This window comes from Pongo abelii, chromosome 9 (assembly GCF_028885655.2).
Source record: "Pongo abelii isolate AG06213 chromosome 9, NHGRI_mPonAbe1-v2.0_pri, whole genome shotgun sequence".
NCBI lineage: Eukaryota > Metazoa > Chordata > Mammalia > Primates > Hominidae > Pongo > Pongo abelii.
Window position 1 is genome coordinate 32,073,641 of NC_071994.2, and position 15,934 is coordinate 32,089,574.

At 45.5% G+C, this 15,934-nt stretch overlaps 1 protein-coding gene and 1 long non-coding RNA gene across 32 annotated transcripts in view; one reads left to right on the forward strand and one right to left on the reverse strand.

The window, feature by feature from the left end:
* Positions 1-10,525, reverse strand: part of CD44 (CD44 molecule (IN blood group)) — a 92,789-nt gene extending 82,264 nt beyond the window's left edge. For 24 of the 30 annotated variants that reach the window (XM_024254505.3, XM_024254503.3, XM_063727907.1 and 21 more), the window contains exon 1: positions 9,704-9,948. In XM_024254505.3, the coding sequence (XP_024110273.2) occupies positions 9,704-9,770 (67 nt within the window). In that variant the 5' untranslated portion in view covers positions 9,771-9,948. 30 annotated transcript variants of the gene reach the window in all.
* LOC100939915 (uncharacterized) lies at positions 10,071-15,673 on the forward strand. 2 transcript variants are annotated; one of them, XR_002916776.3, is made up of 3 exons: positions 10,071-10,335; positions 11,111-11,378; positions 12,446-15,673. It is a non-coding gene; the product is annotated as an uncharacterized LOC100939915 (long non-coding RNA). The 2 variants fall into 2 exon arrangements; XR_010141861.1 differs by having other exon boundaries at positions 11,114-11,378; positions 12,446-14,740.
* The last annotated feature ends 261 nt before the right edge of the window (positions 15,674-15,934 follow it).

The window sequence follows — 15,934 nt, forward strand, 5'->3', positions numbered from 1 at the left end:
ATTTTTAGTCTGGGATGTTTTCAAACCATTGACTGAAAGAAACAACTGCCCTTTTATTCCTCTAGCATGGTGACCAAAAAGCCAACAATTTTTCTCTGAGTATTGTTGAGAACATGATTTTAAGGTTTGGGGTCTTTTTATACATGCGGCCAGATTTGGAAGTAAAGGTGTAGACAAAGAGGCAGCCAGACCTATAGGAAATCCAGATCCCTGTTCTACTGGACAAAATACAATTAGCTCTAAACTTCCCCTGCCTTGTGTAACATTTCAAACCTCAAGAAAGATCTCTTTAGACTGAAGAGAGTGCAGAGAACAGAAATTTCAAGGGGGGAGGCGGGTTGAGGATCGCTACAAGTAGCAATAGAGAAAAATGAAAGAAGATTTGTATAGACCAGAAATAAAAAAAATGAAGAAAAAGAATTAGACAGAACCTATAAAAATCACAAAAGATAAGTAACAGAGATGGCTTTGCTAGCTGAGTCTAGAAACATTATTAATTCAGCAAGCCATCCAAGTGTTTATTGAGCACCCACTATAATTGGGGAACTGTGCTGACCGCTCAGGGCTATCATGAATATGAAAATGTATAGAGGGTTTGGGCTTTTCCCTAAGGAGCTTTTATGCTCACTGGCAAAAGAGAAGAGATAGCCATTACATGGCATCCCTTAAACTTTCTCTTTTTAAGTGGAGATGTGTTTGTGAGGTTTTTATGAATTTTCAGGGGGAACAATAGGAGAAAGCAAGTCATTAAGGGAGTCTACAGGAATGTACCTGACCTCTAATGATATTGTAAAGACAACTAGTCTCACTGCAGAGGATCCACTGCAAAAACAAACTCCTTGACAGGAGATTTCTTCCCCAAACTTTTATCCCCTCTGTGTGAGCAGCACTCTTGTGGGTTACCTGAATTCCCCTCCCCCTCTTGCAGGCAGACGTGGGCCCAGCAACTCACTGGTGGCTGCGGAGCTGACGTCAGCTGGTTTCCTGCAAGATAGCTCTGTTAGATTCTGGTTTTTTGACTGGATACACTCAGCAGAGGCAACATCTGTGATTGGCATATAGTGGCTACTCATTTAAAGTGTGCAAGACTGGGTCTAGGGGCTTGTAAGCCAAAGGCAGGAGACCAGGTGTTGGCTGCATGGAATTGTTCATTTCTCCCTGGCAACATTTTTTTTTTTTTTTTTTTTTTTTTTTTTTTTTTTTTTTGAGACCGAGTTTCGCTCTTGTTGCCCAGGCTGGAGTGCAATGGCACGATCTTGGCTCACTGCAACCTCTGTGTCCCAGGTTCAAGCGATTCTCCTGCCTCAGCCTCCCAAGTAGCTGAGATTACAGGCATGCACCACCATGCCCGGCTAATTTTTTTGTATTTTTAGTAGAGACGGGGTTTCTCCATGTTGGTCAGGCTGGTTTCGAACTCCCGACCTCAGGTGATCTGCCTGCCTCGGCCTCCCAAAGTGCTGGGATTACAGGTGTGAGCCACCGTGCCCGGCCCTCTCCCTGGCATCTTAATGTGCCACTATGGTGAACACTTGCAAAGGGGCTTTACTGTTATCGTGCTACTGTCTTGGAAAGGAGGTGGAAAAAGATGATGCCTAGTTCCACGATTGGTGTGTGGGTCCTCCTAGAAGTCACTGCAGACCTGTTTAAGTGTAAAGAGATGCACTAAAATTGAAAAAAAAAAAAAAAAGTTGGGGGAAGGGGGCTGGAATATGCGATGAGTCCTTATTCCCAGGAAAAGGCCTGCATCCCTTCCTGTGGACTGAGCCAGATGTTCCCAGGGGGCCTTGCCTCCTCCCTTCCTGGGTGGCTTTTTTCTCAGTGAGGGGTACCCAGAGGAAACTCTCTTGCTCCCTGATGGGATGGTCACATGCTGGGCCAAATAGAAGCCTGATCATCTGATTTAGGCTAGGGCTGGAGAGAAGGGCTGTAGTACACTTGCAGCTTTTGCCAAATTCCTTGTGCCCTGGATATGTACAGCCCTACTCTTGGCAGCCTCTTTTCTCAGTTTCCCTCCCTCCCTCATCCATTCTAGCCGGTAGAGAGAAGACCCTGGAACCAAGGGCCTGTAGGCTGAGGGCAAATATTTTACTGCTATTTGATTGGCTCATTTCCCAGTCAAAGTTCTAGCTGATGGAGAAACACTAATCAGCCACCTTCACCTTTCATCCAGGTGACAAATAGTGAAGTGATAATGAACAAACAACTCAATTCACATCCCTTTCAGCCCTACCCTATCCTAATGAACAAACAACTCAATTCACATCCCTCTCAGCCCTACCCTATCCTCAACTTTCTATCACATAGAAGAGAGTAGAGCTTCTATTCAGAGATTGGAATGAATGAGTCAACTCAGAATATGCATTGGAAGAAGTTTCCATTACAACTTCCTCCTCCTTCATTTTTGCAATTCTAACCCCTTCCTCTGACATCATGTTTAAAAGCTCGGTGGATGTTATGACCTCACCCACAACTAGATTCCCAAATGAAGTTTTTGAAAACAACTACAGTACTTCCAGGTACAATCGTCTGGATTTCTAGGATGCCTCGATATCTAAATATACCAAAAGAAGCACTCTAATGTAGTGACAAAGAGCATGAACTCTGTAGCCAGCCAGACGTGAGTTTGAATCCCAGCGCCATCACTTATCAGCTGCATGGCCTTGGGCAAGCTACTTAAATTCTTTGTGCCTCAGTTTCATCATATGTAAAAGACAGATAATGACAGCATTACCTTCATGAAGTCAGTGTTTGGATTAAACAAGGCAGTATATAGGAAACAATTAGAATGGCGCTGGTACATGGTCAACACTCTGTAAGTGTTTGCTATTATTACTAATAGTGGTGAGGTTCTTATAAACATAGGACTTGTGCAAAGATGCAAACAGAAAAAGCGTAAGAGCTCTCAAAAACAAATGAACTTTCAGGCACTGCAAAGGAGACTTGCAATGCCACAACAGCAGGTGCTCAAAATGACTGGTCTATGTGAATAATCTCTTCCCTCAACCCTGGAGTTTTGCAATTAATCTTTACTTTTAAAAGCTGAAGACCTGAAAGTTTCTGGGACCTGAGTTTTGCAAATCACCTCCTTGGTGACTCAGTCCCTCCCCACCCACCTGAGATCTGTCTGCCCACACTTGCACTTAGCAGGGACACTTGCCTCAGGAGGACACACCCAGGCAGCCAGTGTACCTCAAACTCGGGGAGATCTGGCTCTGTGAGTTTCCATCGTTCCCCACCCCCACAAGACCCACCCCCTCATTCTGTGTTTGTCTCCCTGTCTCTCAGGTCTAGCTGGGCAGACAATCTTCGGAAAGACAAAACCTGCCCCAGTTACGGGTAATTTCTGACATCACAAGCTCTGTGGAGGGGAGACATGGTTTGCCATTGCCAAAGTGGCTCCCTGTTGGATGTCAGGATTCCCTACAGATTTGCCCCTGAAGAAGCTATGGTAGTATCTGGTCAGACGACAGCTTGATAATTGCCCAAAGAGACCAACAGAGAAGGCAAGAATCTCCCGTGTAGTACTTATACTTCTCTCCTCTGCCACCACCTTCCAGAAGCAGGCGTGGGGGCTGGAGGAGTGTGGGCCTCTCATCCAAGGATCTCAACCTCGTATCAGTATCTCCAAAATAACTAGAACTCCAAGATGGCTGCTGCTGGGGAGTGTTTTTGTTTTTAGGCTTAAATTTGGGGTTGCTGTCCTCATCTCACTGGCTCCCACTCCCTTCTCAGCCCAACTATCTAGTAACACTGTCTTTAGCCAGATGTCCCCAGTGGTCACAGCAGGCAGCCACCAAAGCCACAAACAAACAGATGGGTGAGCTCACTGTTTGGGGTAGACCAAACATGAGGCCTGTGGTGGGCAGTCAGCCAGCCAAGCGCCCTCCTCAGCCCTGTCCTGAGCAACATAGCCGTCACCATGGTTCTCACTTACACATAAATGTATTTGCACCTTAGCCCATACTGACAGCATGCTTCCATATATATAGATATCATGACTTTTATATTCTAGACATTCATTGCAGTTCAACAGTTATGGGTCAATACTACTGGGATCTGGGCCCACAAAAATGAATGTGACATGATCCCTGTTATCAGGGGACTCCCCCAGTGCTGCAGAAGACAGACAGGAGAAGATATTGGAATTTGTTTTGTTGTGGTTATTTTCCCCTTTAAGGGGCATGAAAGTCTTTAGCATTCTTTGGCATCACCAATTCCCACCACACACATAGATCCATCAGGCATATACTTATAGGCACACCTGCAATGTGTATATGTCCACATCCAGCAAACAAGAATCAAACATGTGGCTTATCTTGGTACATCACCCAGTGGGGCAATTGAGCAATGGAGAGGGGAGGAATATGAAATACTTATCTCCGAAGTACACATGTCCTGAATCAAACATTAATTTAATTGACACCATCCTAGTTAAGGAGTTGTAAAGTTGTGAATTTCTTTATGCAAAAAGCATTTTTAAAAAGTGTTTGACTTTCAATTACATTAAGTCATGTATTTATTTGTGGAAAAATATATAAACATTTAGTCAAAATATACACTAGACGTCAATTGATAGACTGTTTGCATATTTGAGATCCTGAATCTCCTGGAAAATCTGCAACACACAATGACTGTATCCATGCCTGGCCAGACTCCAGAACCACGAACTTTAGAAAGCACCCCTTCCAGTTTACTCTGGCAAGTTGGGCTTGCCTCCCAAACCCAGTTGGGCAGCTGTGGGGGGTACACTTAAAAAAAATTCAACCTGCTAAGTGAGTGAAAAGTGGGATTCAAATTTAAGATAGAAGGTATCAACCTACCCTGCCATTCTAAAGAACGCCTGCAACCTTTCCATTACAGCAGGAACACAAAGGAAATTGAGTCATCAGCTTCTTGCTGTGCAAACCCCAAAATTTCTCTCTGAGGCAGAAAAAGATCCCCTTTGAAAACTACATGGTGCCTGGTAGCATCTGCCACCTGCTTCAGCTCATTCTTTCACAAGAACTACTTCCCTTTCAGGCTCTTGGGTGGAGTGAGCTAAAGCGAAGGTGCTGCGGAAACACAATTGCAGTTACTCTCTTATCCCCAGCCCCAGCCCCAGACAGGAGGCAGTGCTGGGGAGGCCCAGGCGATCTCTAACCACCTCCTCTCCATCAGGGGACCCCAGCCTTGAAGCATCTGACACTGCTGGTGGATCCGAAACCTCACTTGGGTGGCCACATGTCACCTAGAGCCACACACTGGGTTTCAGTTCAAGACCCATGTCAGCCTCCTGCCCGGGTTCACACAACCTACTAATGAGCATGTGAGGAGTGGGTCTCTGGGTCAGTGCATGTGAAATGCTTGCCAGGTCAGAGTGAGAGCTCCTGTAATGCTGCTTTCCTAATATTCAGGCAGAGGGCATTGCCCTAACTTGTCTCGTAGACTAGCAACCACCTCTCCCTTTATTCCAAGCCTGTAAATGAGAGCGTGTCTGGGAGGGCAGCTGGACTCTGATAAGGGAAGTAACTTATTTTAGTTACAAATAATTTGGTTGGCATCTCTGATATCTGTGGCCAAACCTGGGGAGAGACAGGCCAGGGCAGGGCAGCCAAGAGTCCGCAGCCTGCCGGGGGTGGAGAGAGAAGCCACCCACGCGAGACTTCACTTACGTTGGCCACGGGGGACAGGGAGTGTGGGAGAGCCATGCACAGTTTCCAAAATCCTCCAGACACATAATGAATAGAAGAAGCATAAGCATTGGAGTCTAACATGGGAGGATGTTAGATAATGGGGAAATCCCAACTCCACCACTGGATCCTGGGGCAAGTCATGCCATCTCCACAAGTCTTGATCTCTTTATCTAGAAAATGGAGTTAAGAGAGTGCTAGGTGTATAGGGCTGTTGGGAGACTTAGATAAGATATCCTGTGCTACACCCTGGCTTCACGTCTAGCATAGAGTCCGTGCTCACTGAGCAGTATTTCCTAGGGACTCAGGACTTAGGACCCTGCTTTACATAGGACCATATGGTACCATGGCAGAGCATCAGGCTTTTAACACTTCGGTGCTCCTAACCATCTAGTGATGTTCCAGGAGGTGCTAGAAGCCCCAGGACAATACAGAGAATCATTCTCGAACACCAACATTGCTATATGGTCAAAAATATATATCGTTATTATTGTATTAAACTCAAATTGGGTATATTGTAGAGTAACATATAAAATTGTAATGAGTCTGTAAGGTAGTATTTAAGGCGTGAAACAAATGTTGTTACCCCAGTAGACCACACCCTCCCCGCCCACTGCAGGGGGTGGGGTTGAGGCTCCCACAGTCCTCATGATAGAGATATATGAGAGACCAAATGTGTGAAAAATGCTCTGCCCTAATATCTTAACAAGTCGCAGAGAGGGGAAGTCACTAGTCCCTCTCTTTCAGGTTTTCTAAATGATCCTTGGAGTTCCCATCTCTGAGTCTATGAAAATGAGTCAGGAAATAGTTCCTGAATGAATGGAAGGGAATCTGTCATAAACTAAGAATTTCGTGCTGTCCAGCATCCCCTCCTTTGTGGGGAAATTTGGGAAAAAACAAATGGAACATTTTCCTATTGGCTGCCAGCCTCCCACACATGGACTTGTCACCATGCCTTTGCAGGAAGTAGATGTCCAATGTGTAAATGGGGAATACCTGAATTAATTGATGCTAGCCCCAACAGAGATGAAGCTTTGCCTCTTTGCTTCTTCACATGGGAAAACACAGCTAAAGTTCTAACTCCCAGCAAGGGGCGGAGTCTCTAATGCTCAATTAGAGAGAAGGGAGCAGAAAGGTGTGTGCCAGCCCCAAGCCCCAGGGCTCTCAGACGCTCTCCTCTTTCTCAACACCAGGCATGCAATTCCCAATCAAAGATCCCCTCATCCACAGAGACAAGGAGATGCATGTGCATGAAGGACTAATCCCCACTGGCCTCCACCAAGGGCCACTTTCTTCCTCCTGCACAAGACCCCTAATTCAAGATATCTGCTCCCCAAGTCAGAGTTTCTGGGTCCAATGTCACTTAACTACATTTGGCTATTTCTCCACTTTCTATTTTCCCATACAAAGACTGGACCCACTCCTCCTCCTCAAAGACTTGCTCCTTTCCAAAGTTTCCTCATGGTTGTCCAGAGTCCACCACCTCCCAGAATGGGGCAACAAGAGCTCCTTTCCTTACCCCTTCCTCCTTCTCTCCGCCGCCACCCACCCCATGCCCAGCCCCAAGCCCTCTGACAAAGTCATGTCTCCTTTCCAAGTCTCAGTTCCTGACAAACAACTTTACAAGCACATGAAAGCGAGGGCCGGGGCAGTTATTGCTACTGGCACTTCATTGTACTTCCTCTAAATGATGCTGCGCAAAGGGGCCGTGGAAACTCGGGGCAGGAGGGAGCCTGCGGGTCTCTGGGAGAACCTCAAGGGTTAGGACAGTGCCAAATATTTGGAGGTGGGGCCCTTTAGAAGGAATCAGGGAGACAGGTTGGAAGGAGTCAGGAGTCAGAATGCCCAAAGACAAAGCAGAAGATGGCACTGGTAGGTAACATACAAATAAACTTCCCTAGAGACTATAGGGAAACCACCAGGGCCGTCTTCTCTGAGGCCAGGCCCAGGGCTCTCCCTGATCTCCAGCTTGACTCTTCTCTCCCATCCTGAATGTTTCCACTTTTCAAGGGCTTATTTGAGCTCCAGTCCCTTTTGGAACTTTCCCTAAGGCCTAGAGTCCACCAAAATCCTTCCCTCCCTGAAATCCTTTCCAAATTTGTACGTTGCATACAGTGTAACATATTCTAAGCCTAGGCTTTGGAGCTCAGTGGAGCTGGGTTTCCATCCAGCACTGCTCCTGGCTATGTGAATGCCAGCAAGTCACTTATCCTCTCTAGGCATCAGTTTTCCTCCTGTCAAACAGGCCTGGTAACAGGAAACTTCTTACTAGGCCATTGTGAGAGTAGAATGAAATAACACATGGAAAGGATTTAACATAATGCCTGGCACAGTGAAAATATACAGTAAATGGTAGCTAGTGCTGTATTGATTTTTTTTTTTTTTTAACAGAGTCACTCTTTGTCACCCAGGCTGGAGTGCAATGGCATAATCTTGGCTCACTGCAACCTTTGCCTCCTGGGTTCAAGCAATTCTCCTGCCTCAGCGTCCCAAGCATCTGGGACTACAGGTGTGCACCACCACACCCTGCTAATTTTTGTATTTTTTGTAAAGATGGGGTTTCACCACGTTGGCCAAGGCTGGTCTCAAATTCCTGACCTTGGGTAATTTGCTGCCTCAGTGTCCCAAAGTCCCAGGATTACAGGCGTGGGCCACCGTGACAGGCTGTGTTATTGCTATCATTATTATTATTATTTCAGCCTCAGTAGTACAAATCCTAGGTCCCCAAATCCCCACCTAGCAATGACCTCTCACTCACACAGAAAGGGAGATGCATATGCACAGAGAACTCATTCTGCCTAGCCTCTACTTAGGGTCACTTCCTTCCTACTACAGAAAGTGGGAAGACAGAGAAAGCAGAAAGTAATTCAAGATACTTTATACTGGGTACTCAATCTAAAGTACCCGCGTGGGACTGTGTGTTTCACTTTCTCAGTACCCCCGTGGAACTGGGTTAATAAATATTTGCTGAGTAGAATTTACTGCATGCAGGCTGAGCTATCTTAATGACCCAGCTGGCACTTCTTAAAAGAAAAATTAATTTTGGCCAGCGATAAGCAAATTGGCCATGTAATTATCTGTACATACATAGACAAAGAAAGAGAATGCTTGGAGTTGAGCCGTGCTAGAATATACCTTACACGCAGCCCCTCCCCTCCATAGCCACCACAAGGCACTGACCCTGTTTGGATGAGATATTGGAGCCCTAGCTCCAGGGTCCCTGATGTTGCTCTGGTATCAAGGCTCTTCTCTCTGCTCTGAGGCTGCCAGGCAGGGAATATGAGCCACCTTACGGTTGAGATTTCCCCACACTGATTGGCAGAAGCAGGAGGTGGCAAGAACCAAGCAGCTGGTCCAGTGGTTGCCTCTCATATTCATGCTCCCTGCCCCAGGCTGGAATCTCATGGAGACCCAAGACCTCACCGCAGAGCTGGTTCAAGCTTCCACAGCCCTAAGGTGGCAGTGACACTGCGGACTGTAAGCTTTGGAACAAGGCTCAGTGGGGAGCTGGGAGAACCCAGGACCCCTTTCTGGAAAACCCATTGCCAGCTAGTCTCACACTTGGAATTGTGTTCCCTTCCGTGACCACCTTGATAACAGCCACTCGCCCTGTTCCAGTCCCAGTCTCTGCCCCGCCCAACTCTGCCCTGCCTAGACACAGCCCGGTAGGGCTTGGCCAGCCCTTGGGCACAGGAGCCTGTTAGTCCAGACACCGACTGTGCGCATGCAGGAGAACGGTTACTTTCTGCCCTGTGCTCCAGCTCTAGCGACCTCACCCAAAACTGCGCGCCGGCAGCCTGCCCAACAAACTTTCTTCTCTTTCTCTTTTTCTTTCAACCAAACGGTGCTTCCACAGACAAATTCTCCAACGGTTTAGCGCAAAACCCTGCCCTGCTTTCCGGAGCCCAATGCACTTCGCAGACAGCTCACTTGACCCCAGTCCCCCAGGGCCGACTCAGCCGGAGGGGCTGCCGCCGGGTCCGCACTGAGCACCCCGCACCCATCTTGCTGCCCAGGCTGCGGCGGGCACTCACCGATCTGCGCCAGGCTCAGCGGCACGAGGCAGAGTCCCCAGGCTGCGTGCCACCAAAACTTGTCCATGGTGTCCGGAGCGAACCGAGGGCGCCAGGGAAAAGAGATGGAGGATCACTGGGCGCCGGGCAGAGGCCGGCGGAGGACGGGACGAGGATGGCGGACCGAACCTGGCAGAGGCTGGGGTCCGCTGGGCAATGAGGCTGCCTCGGAAGTTGGCTGCAGTTTTTATTGAGGTTGAAACAATGACCTAAGACGGAGGGAGGGAGCGAGCGAAGGACACACCCAAGCGAGGGGGGCTGTGACTAAGCAGCCGGCAGAGGTTTAAAGAAGTAGCAGCCCTCCTGGGCGGGCCCCTCTGCCCCCACCCCGTGGTCTGCTGAGGTTGTAAATAATCGGGGCTGCGAGGGACGTGGGTCGGGGAACCTGGAGTGTCGCGGGGGTGCTTGTGCCTCCCAGCCCCACTGCCCCTGCGCCCCGAGACGCACGGGCTTTCTCCCGCTGGCCCCGCGGCGTCAGGACAGAGGATGACTGAACCATAAAACCTTGCATCATTGGGTTCAGCCTTTGGCCTCTCCTTTCCTGCTAAATTTCTCTTTGAATCCGGCTGGAGAAAGATCTCTGGGTTTCACAGGTAGTTGGATATCGTGGGACAGGAGCTGGAGACAGGGCGAGGTCTTGCCCTGGGTGGCGCAGTGCCTCCGTGCCCACAGTAGGGAGTGAGGGGTGGGGAGTTGGTGAATATTCCAAGTGCAAAGAGGGAGGGCTCATTCTTTTCCCCCTCAAAAACAAGTCCACATGGCTTGAATGAGTTTTTGCTTCTTGGCAGAACAGTTCAGGGAAAGCTACTGATGGCCGGTCATAGGGCTGGCATGTGGATCAGCTAACCCATGTGTTCAAGCCAGTGGGGGTGGGCACCTCTCTCCACACACATGCTCATTCATCCTCCTAAATATCCTTCCGCCCATCCATCTATCCACCCATCTTTCCTTATGTCCTTCTGGGGCTCTCACATCCATCCATCCTCCTGTCCATCCACTAACCACTTAGGTCCATCTATCATCCCACTCATTCATTCATCCAACCATACACCTTTTAATTTATTCATACATCCAACCACCTATTCTTCTATTCATCTTCCCATACAACTTCTCATCCATCATTCCACACTTCCTTTTTCACATCTCTTCATAAAACCACAACCATCCACCATCCTCTTCTCCACCCATCCACCCACATATCTGTTTATTGATATATCCACTCGTTTCCCATCTGTCCATGATCAACATATCCACCTATCATGTTATCCATTCTCTCATCCACCCATACATTCATCTATTATTTTTTGCCCCCATTATCCTCCTTTCTGTGTAAACATTAATTCATTTTCTCCCATCTTTTCTACCCAGCAGATCTTAAAGAGAGGAAGAGATTGTAATGTTCTTCAGGGGAAGCCTTTTGAGATTGAAATATCATACTTTGAATGATAACTCTATATCTATCTATAATATACTATGGTTTAATGTTTGGAAATCAAATGCAGTATTTATTTTTCATGTGAACTACTAAAAGTAAATCTGCATGGACTTCTTGCCTGGTGAGTTACACAGAAAATGAAAGTGATTATCAGTGGCTGTTGCAAGACTGAAGGAACCATGCCAGAACTTCTGAGGGCAGGTAAGATTTTGTTATTTATTTCAAGAAATTGAAAAGTTGAGAGAAATGCACCCAACTATCCACCTATGCATTCATTCATCAAACATGTAATGAGTGTTGTGGGGTATCAAGGTAAATAAGACCTGGCGCTATCTTCAGGGCCCTCACCCTCTGGTAGGGAATCAAACTCACAAGCAGGCCATTACCATGCAAGGTGAAATATGCTGCAAAATGTGTGTGTTCAGGGTGCTACCATTCCTAGAGAAGGGAGTCACACTCTCTCCTGGAGAACACCAGGCAGTCTTCACAGGGGATGTGATATTTGAGGCAGGCCTCAAAGGAGGAGGAGGAGGAATTCTTCAGATGAAACTACAGGGACAAGTCATCCACAGGCAGTACTGTGTAGTGACGAACAGCATGGATTCAGGAGCCAGAACACCTAGATCCAAACCCTATTTTGGCTGCTTCTTAGTTGTGTGACCTTGACTAAGGCAATTAGCTCAATTTGCTCAAGTATAAAATGGGCTTAATAATAGTATCTATCATTACTATTACAATTCTATTACTTCATAGAATTGGTGAGGATTAAATGACTCAAAAGCTCTGCATGAATTAAGCACTAGATTTATGTCTGTATATGCATGCAGTAAGCACTTTAAATAAGTGTTTGCTATCATTACTAAAAGCAAAATTGTGTTTGAGCATAGAAAAGTGAAAGAACATGGCTTGTCCAGAGAATGGAGAGCAATGTGAGCTGATCTGAACATAGATCAGATGAAGGGGTTGGGGGAAGATAGCAGACCTGAGGTTACAGGTATGGGGACTACAAGGTGTAAGCTATGCCAGGGAGTTTGAACTTGACCCTGTAGGAAATAAGGAGGCAATGTATTTAGTTAAAATTATTATCATTGTTATGTTAAAATATGCATAACATAAAATTTACCATTTCACCCATTTAAAAGTGTTTATATCAGTGGCGTGTAGTACTTTAACAATATTGTGCAACCACTACCATTGTCTAGTCCAGTATAAATTTTTCAGTTGTGGAGATCCTGTTTGACTAACAACTACTCCTCTTGCGTTTTCAGGAAGAGTGTTTGGGACTGAAAAATCCTTGTCTGGATCTAGTCCTCAGCCACTCAGAAGCTGGCATGCCATGACTCAAAGGGCTGCCCGTCTGGAATGAAGACAGTGCCCCAGAACTCCCACCTGAAGAGCAGGTGCTTGGAAAATGCTGCCAGTCCACAGGAAAAAGTTGTTACTGCTGCTGTCTGTGACCAAGAGGACACTTTATTTCTTGAAACAACTGGGGGCAAACTGGCTCCCAGATAAGGCTTCAGTCCCTACTCATGTGAGGAAACCAGCCCTGGTAGGTTCCATGCACAAGAATACAGGACAAGGAGCAGCTTTGTTCATCTCATGCAACCTCCAGGGATTTCAGCTTCCTTTTCTTGGAGCAGGAAAGTGAAGTGACGTGGGGAGTCACTAGGAACAATGACTGTCTTACTGTGTTTCATGGAACCTGGAGGTTCCTTAGAGACCCCTCAGAAGCAGACCTAGTGGTCAGAGTAAAAGCTGAAGAGTAAGCTGTGCCTCTCCCTCCCCAGGCCCCATCCCAACCACAGAAGTTCCACCTGCATCAGTTTTATATACCAGACTATTGCATGAAATTACATTTTGACAGATGATTATTCTTAAAAAATATATAAAAAACCAACAAACTAGGCCATATCAAGTCCTAGTCCCTTCTCCATTAGTGCAGTAAACAATTCCACCAGGGAAAATACAGGTATGAAAGTGCTTTGCAAACTGTAGAAGGGCATGCAAATTCTAGGGGCTGTAGTTAGGATTATTCTCCCCAGAAGCGGGGATTATTTTGTTTGCCTGCTTCCCGATAGTTTGGTGAGGGACTGAGGTCATTTGCCCCCATACCACAAATGACTCATTTCAAATAACAGACCTGGTGACTTACTGAGTCAAGGTCCACCTTTGGGAATTCCTGGATCACCTCTTTGAGCTCCCCTCTCATCCACTTTCCATTCCAAACACACTCTGCCCACACCACTGGTCACACAAACCCTTCCCAAACTCTTAGATGCTTGATCTCTATTGTGTATTGCACCACCTTTCTTTCTAAGCCAAACCATGGGATGTGAGAAACTGGAAAGGAAACTTGAATTGATTTGAGTTGACATGAGATCACACTATTTGGAAAGAATCCAGAATTCAATCAGCAGCCTTGGAGCGAGAAAGCCCAGGTCTGAGCATTGGCTTTCCCCCTTATCAGAGGACGACTTAACCTCTGGGAGTTTCAGTAATCCCAGCCACAAAACAAGGGTAATCAGACCTTTCCCATAGTTTATTATGAGTAGTCAGTGAAAGAAGACATCAAGACCATTTCCTGGTGTGCCTGCCTCATGGTGGGACTCAATGACCTCTAAGCTACCTGAGAACAGGGACATGTCCTTCTGGGGCACCAGCACATATTCAGCTCTCAGTCCCTAACATATACACTGTGCTCCATGAATAAGCATTACATAAATGTATGAAGGACTGTTATTTTTTTCCCTCCCATCAAAGCGCATAGGGGTGTTTCAGGAATCACATGAACTGGTGGGTGGAAACACATAGACAACTTGACAGTTTCTAAATAAATGCAAGCAGTGACATCCTATTTGGGGTGACTGGTTCAGGGAGACTTGAGTGCAGCCAGAGCATTACTCACTCTGGCAGACTAGGATTCTTTGCTGAAATATTGGGGCCTGATGGCTTCTGACTGGTAGTAATAAATCCTGTTCCTCTCGAGCAAAGAAAAGCCAAATCTAAACCAAATGTGAGCAGGAGTGTGAAATGCAAAGCTGGGAGATCTTGGGCTGAATCATGGAATTCAAGGATTACAAATGCAGCAGGTCACAGACTCTTTTAAAGGGACAATATTTAATTATTTCACGAGACTGCTTCCCAGAAAAGGAATGATCTGGCACAGTAAAGAAAAAGTGACATTGCAGTTAAACCTTAACTCTTAAAAAGATTCATCCTTAGTTCATATTCACAGTGTGAATTCTACACATATAAATGAGCAGTGGTGAAAAAAGCTCTTGTGAAATCATTATTAGTAAAGTCTAAATAAACCAGTAACTGGGAAGCAATCTTCATGAAAAATAAATGACCTCTAAGGATTAGTCTCAAGCTAACCAAGTGTGATTATAGAGCTGAGCCTTTAGGATTAATAAGGCTTTCAAATTATGGCAAATAAAGAAATTGGTGTGGCTGCTGCACCCTGGAACTGCCAAGGGGACAGATGCATCTGGATTTTTTAGATAGATCCATGTTAGCCACAAAATGGGTTTTACACAGACTTTTGGAGGTTAAAATAGTATGCAGATAGGACAATCCTAGACTTGGATGATAATAAATTTAGAAATGTGAATTTTTGAGGATGAAATTTGAATTAATGGTATGTGGCTTTATGTAGCAAGCTAACTGGAAGGAAGATGAGTGGAACAGTCTATATTTTATGCACTATTATTTAAGGGAATGTAATTATTTTTAATTATATGTATTTTATGTTCATGTAGTAACTAAAATTCATATTTATTCCTCTTCTCTCCACTTCATACAAAGTGGTTAAACATCTATTGGAAGGCTTTAGGAATCTGTTTTGGTGAACATTTAAGCATGATTTGTTTTGGACATATCCATGGTTGGTATGTAAATGGTAACTAAGAGCCTTGTAATTATCTAAAAATTGCTTGTTCTCTGCACTCATTCACTATGTGACTACTATGTGCTGAGAACAATTTATACATTCTTGATTCTGTCATAATTAATCATCACCACTCCTTCACTGCCACTATTGCCATCATCACCACTACCACAACCACCATGACTACCTTGAAGACTAACACAACCTCCACCATCACCACTGCCACTATCATCGCCACCATCATCACCACCACCACTACCATTATCCACCATCACCACTAGAGTTATTACTACCATCACTACAACCAACATTATCTTCAACATCATAGCTAATAGCCAGTACTTTCTACATGTCAAGCCTAATGTCTTTTAATTGTCACAACAATCCTATGAAAAGTTAATTTCTATTTTACAGATAAGGAAACAAAGTCTTAGAAAGGTTACAAAACTTGTCTAAAGTCACATTTTTATTTCACTTAGCAAATCTTTCCTGGCTTTAAGAGATATGGGGATAGAAAAGTTTAATCCCTTTCTGATTCTTGATGTAGCAAAAATGCTAAATTAATGGAGTCCTAATTCATTAGTCTTTACTAAATTTTATTCTGAATCATGGAAATCAGTTTCTTTTAAGAAGGAAGATTTCCTTTGGAAGCTTTTATTGGAGTGGGGGAGGTGAAAAGAGTATTGCTAAGGTAGAAGATGGAGAATGTTGACTCTCACAGCCCTCTGAAAAATTAGAATCCTAGAATAAGACAACTTTAAATGTGTAGACTCGGACCTTGGCTATTCGATGGACAATTTTAGATTTGCACAGGACTATGCCTTGATTCCTTATAGTATCATTGTGAGATGGTTGTATATTCTGACTAGAA